This window comes from Quercus lobata, chromosome 11 (assembly GCF_001633185.2).
Source record: "Quercus lobata isolate SW786 chromosome 11, ValleyOak3.0 Primary Assembly, whole genome shotgun sequence".
NCBI lineage: Eukaryota > Viridiplantae > Streptophyta > Magnoliopsida > Fagales > Fagaceae > Quercus > Quercus lobata.
This window is the reverse complement of record NC_044914.1, coordinates 25,847,077-25,851,777: the sequence shown is the minus strand read 5'-3', so window position 1 is coordinate 25,851,777 and position 4,701 is coordinate 25,847,077. Positions and strand designations below refer to the sequence as shown.

The 4,701-nt window shown below is 33.5% G+C and overlaps 1 protein-coding gene across 1 annotated transcript; it reads right to left on the bottom strand.

The window, feature by feature from the left end:
- Positions 1-4,701, bottom strand: LOC115969016. The gene is made up of 7 exons (XM_031088575.1): positions 4,503-4,701; positions 4,365-4,391; positions 4,156-4,278; positions 2,346-2,592; positions 1,757-1,831; positions 1,303-1,389; positions 1-827 (listed from the first exon to the last, which is right to left on the bottom strand). The coding sequence occupies exons 1-7, from the start codon at positions 4,559-4,561 to the stop codon at positions 201-203; spliced, it is 1,245 nt and encodes a 414-aa protein (XP_030944435.1). The 5' UTR covers positions 4,562-4,701; the 3' UTR covers positions 1-200.

Genomic DNA, 4,701 nt, shown 5'->3' with positions numbered 1-4,701 from the left:
TTGTAGATAAATCACAAGAAAATTCTATTGCATTGAATTTCACAATCCAGTATTGGTGTTGGGTTCTACATTTCAACTTCAGTGAATGCAATCAGCTAAAGTTTAAGAGTAAATCAAACACACTCATTTTAAGCTAACATCTTCAAGTTCATAACAAGCACAATGGTTTCTGTGTCGGTGAAATGAACAACAAAAATTGTTCAGACATGTCCACCACCAAAAAATTGTTCACTGAGTAACTGAATCTGAGCCAAGTGCTTCCTCCCATTAAAGTGAGAAACCAAGTTGTTTTCTCCAGTGCAGCTTATATTACAAATGTTGCACCTGAAAGTGGATTCTTTCACACTAACAACTTCTTTCTTCTGTTCTGGTCCACTGTTTGAAACTCTTTCTGGCTCCTCTTTTGTGAGCTGATCAGATTTCTTTGCAGTTGAAGCCAAAACACTCTTTGGCTGGCATTTCTGTTTTTCTTCATGATTTGTAGTAGATATCTGTACTCCACTGGTCGATATAATCTTTTCTGGCACCTCAACTGGCTGCTCGGTTTTCTTTGCAGTTGATGCTGGGACCATATTTGGCTGGTTCTTTGCTATGAATGCCTCATAAGCAGCCTTGTGTTTCTTTCCTTGAAGGTGTGAATTTAAGTTTTTCTCACTTTGAGTAGTTAGTTGACATATATCACAAGTCCACTCCTTTTGGACTTCCTTCGGTATGGGTGAATCAGGAAGCTCTCTAGCCGCTGCAACTGCCTCTGCTGGTCCTTTAATCTCCTTACTGGCTGATATTTTGTTCTCAGTTTGATCAGAGTTAGGCTCTGCTGAAACTACCTGAAAAATGTAATGAAGACATAAATTAGAAGGAAAACTGTTGTTTTGTCATTTCCACCCTTATTTGTGGGAAAAGCATGAGAATTTCACTGCTAAAAGGAGAACTAGACTGAAACATAAACATGCACAGTTCAAAAGCAAATAATGATGGGAACTCAATAACACCCTATGACAGGAAAAATGCCATTCCTTTTGAGGCAAGATTTATAACAAGATTATGATTCTGACCATCCAATAGTATTTTAAACTTGGTCAAAATGTGAGGCACCAAAAATGTCATGCCATTTTCTAGTCTGACAGCTTCCAAGATCGCTAACCACTCACATCATTAACCAACAATTTTACACATTCAACGAACAATTCCCCTTGCAAAATACTCATTTTGATATCCTTCTCAAAAAGATTGGGTTTTCCACACAAAATTTGCATAAAATCCACCAATAAACTTCATTGTAAATATAATAAGAAATCTTACACATTTGGCTGCAGGCACTTCCTTTTTCTCTGTTACTTCCACAACTCTATTGTCTTTCTGCTCAGTGTTAGGCTCTTTGCAATTTGACTGCATCAATAGATAGGAGTGGAGATTAGCTCATCTAGAAAGAAGTAAATAAAATTGTTATTTCTCATTAGAACATACTTCAGTGCTCTTTTTCTTCAATAATTTATATTAGGAAAAAAGCAAACTGTCATATGATTGCTGAAATAGTGAACATTCTATTGATAAGATTCTTCCAACACTTGTTGGAATTTGTCATTTTATTTATCTAATTAATACCAACAATTGTTGGGAATAAGAATATATTAAAAGAATCATAGCAAATGTCATTTTATTCATCTAACTTAAACCAAAAACTGTTGGACATATGAGTATATTTATAGAATTATAGTTAATCTTAGCGTTGCATGAGTGACATTTAAAGCTTTACCTCCACTTCTTTCTTCTCCATAACTGCAATTGCTTTGATCTTGTCCATGTCTTGATTAGGCTTTTTACTTTTAATCTGAAAAAAAAGAAGCAAAAAACAAAAACAAACAAACAAACAAACAGAAGACAAAGTTAGAGAGAGTGTCTCATTAGTCCATTTATTACCTGCAATGGGATCCTAAAGAAATAAAATAAAAGAACACAAATCTGGTACAAATTTTGTTCAACAAGTTTTGGTATCAGACCTGTGTCATCTTGCAAACTTTTATATGTGCATACAGATTGTGAAGTGTAACGAAAGTGTGTTGTGTTCCACAATAGATGTGTACCAAGTCCATTTGGATTATACAAGTGATTATGAGAAGCTATAATTGTGACCAATCCTTTTAGGATATCATGCAAATATGAGTAGTGTATCCTTGGTTGTGATAATTCCAATTATAAATACCCATTTGTTTGAATGTCAATTCCAACATATCTAACAAAGAAAGCAGTTTTCAAACTCAATTATTATATAAAAGTTTGATATAACATTTGATCTTAGCTGAACACTAAAACTTTGACAAACTAATTACCACGAATTGACATACCTTGGTGGCAATGAGCTCCTCTAGAGCTTCAGGTCCGTTCTCATTTATGTATCTCTCTGCCTCAGATAGAAAGTGGTCTCTCTTAAGTAAGAATACCTTCCACCTATTGAATTCATCAATGACTACTAATGGGTTTATGGAGAGGCATGGACGAACAAGGTGATTATAGACATAAAAAGCACCATTGAAGTGAGGTACAACCAACCAGCAGATGATCATTAGCTTCATGTGAGGCCAAAACCATAACCTGATAATTAAAGATAGTAAATTTAAACATAAACAAGAAATATAAAAGACATATATTCACAAACATCAAGAAAAGGCTAAAACAATAATCTAGTCAAGTTATGCATTGACATATAGCATAGTGAATGAAAGGCAGATTTAGTAGCCTCATCTTGATGAGAAGGCTAAACACAAGGTGACAAAAATTTAAAATTCAGGAAGCCCATCCTACGGCCTATATATTTGTTAGCTTCAAGCAGTTTCCAAGGACATGAAAAGAATATTGAATTTTCAAAAACTTCTATTTTACTTAGATTTCTATTGACATGGACAGAGTATCATGCAGACAAAGGGTATCACAGACCACAACTTTTAAAAAATTTAGAGACAGGGACATAGCCATATATGTGTTTCTTTCTAAAGTCACTACTAAAACATATACTGTATTTATTTGTGTAGTTTACTTTTTTTTTCCCCCCCTAAATAGAGGAATCTTTGCCAGCAAAATGAATATGGAACCAATATGTGTATAGCACCCTCATGACATGCACAATGTTTAGGTAAATGAAGTTCCTTCCTTTTACAAGTACTTAGAGAAGTATTGAACACAAGTGGACTCAAGCAATGAGTGTATGTGTGCACCTTGAAACGTATAAAATTCCGAAATTTCAATACGAGAAAAATGATAAGCTTGAAATCTATATAAATTCACACATGAAATTTTTTCATGTGTGAAACATATAGAATTTTAAGTTTAGCAAACATTTAACATTCAATTCAACTTGCATATGATTTAAATAAGTGCAAATTACAACTTACCTATCTGTAGTTTGGCTAAAATTTAAGTTGTTTACTTGTGTTATAAAATTTGACACTTTACCCATGTGAGGTTTGATCGAAAGTTAAGTTACTTACCTATAGTTTGAAATCCCATAATGCAAGTGTTTCGCTGGATTTTTTTAATCTTATTTAATTTTGTATTTTTATGATTTTTGTGTTTTTGAAGGAGAGAGACATAAAAGTGGAGTAAAATTAAATATTTAGCCCTGTATTTAACAAAGGTGGATTACAGAAATTTAATTGAGCTAACCTTAGGTGAGTAAAGTGTCAAATTTCAAATCACAGGTAGACAACTTAAATTTCAGTCAAACCACAAAAGGATGAGTTGTAATTTGCCCTTTAAATAATGAAAATATAAATCAAAAGACTTATTTTTTTTTTGTCCATGTGTTATGCACCATCCTAACAAATGTGTCTGTTATTAGTGATCAGATTATAATTTAGGTACTCAAAAAGTGGCACACTTTCTAAAACACGTGGACAATAAAACAATTGAGCATTTCTCTTTCCTTTCACTAATGCTTTTGAAGGTTAAAGTTATAGTATGAGCAACCAAACTCACAAAATCCCAGTAGATACAGAGTGTTGGCTAGAACACAAAATGCAAACAAATTTAAATCCACATCACGAAAAAAAGGATTTCTATGAGCATTTATTTCACATAAATGATGATTGCACATCATTTTCTCTTTTCTTTTCTTGGCACTCAATGCAGGGCTAGACTATTAGAGGGTAACAAATTTACCTTTCCAGAAGCATCAAGAAAGCATTCTCAAAGAGTGAAATCAAAGAGAAGGCAATCCAATATGTGACCAACTTTTGAGTGTCCGAACTTGAATTGTTCTCAATTGCCCGGATGGAAGCATAACTGTTAAGAAAACATATGGTATCCACATCATGTTCATGCAACAAAAGTACCATTTATGAGAGAGAGAGAGAGAGAGAGAGACTTACAGAGGATACCCCAAAGCAAAGAAAGACCTGCAAGTAAAAAACAAAAACAAAAAAAAGCAGAGAACACTTGAGAAAACCAACTTCATGAATCCTGGGACATAGAATTTTCAAAAACTAAAATATTTAAATAATGCATACCATAATGTAAGGACATCAAGGGATTTGAGTGCAAAATTGAGAATACCCAATAGACTCATCTTGAAAATGAATCAATCTGTTTGGTTTTCCTCAACCTGAATCTCCAAGAAGTGAAGATGAGAGGAAAGAGAAAGCAAGTAGAGCTGGAAAGTGGAAAATCCTACATCAAAACAAAATAAGTACATAAATAAAGTTGTTT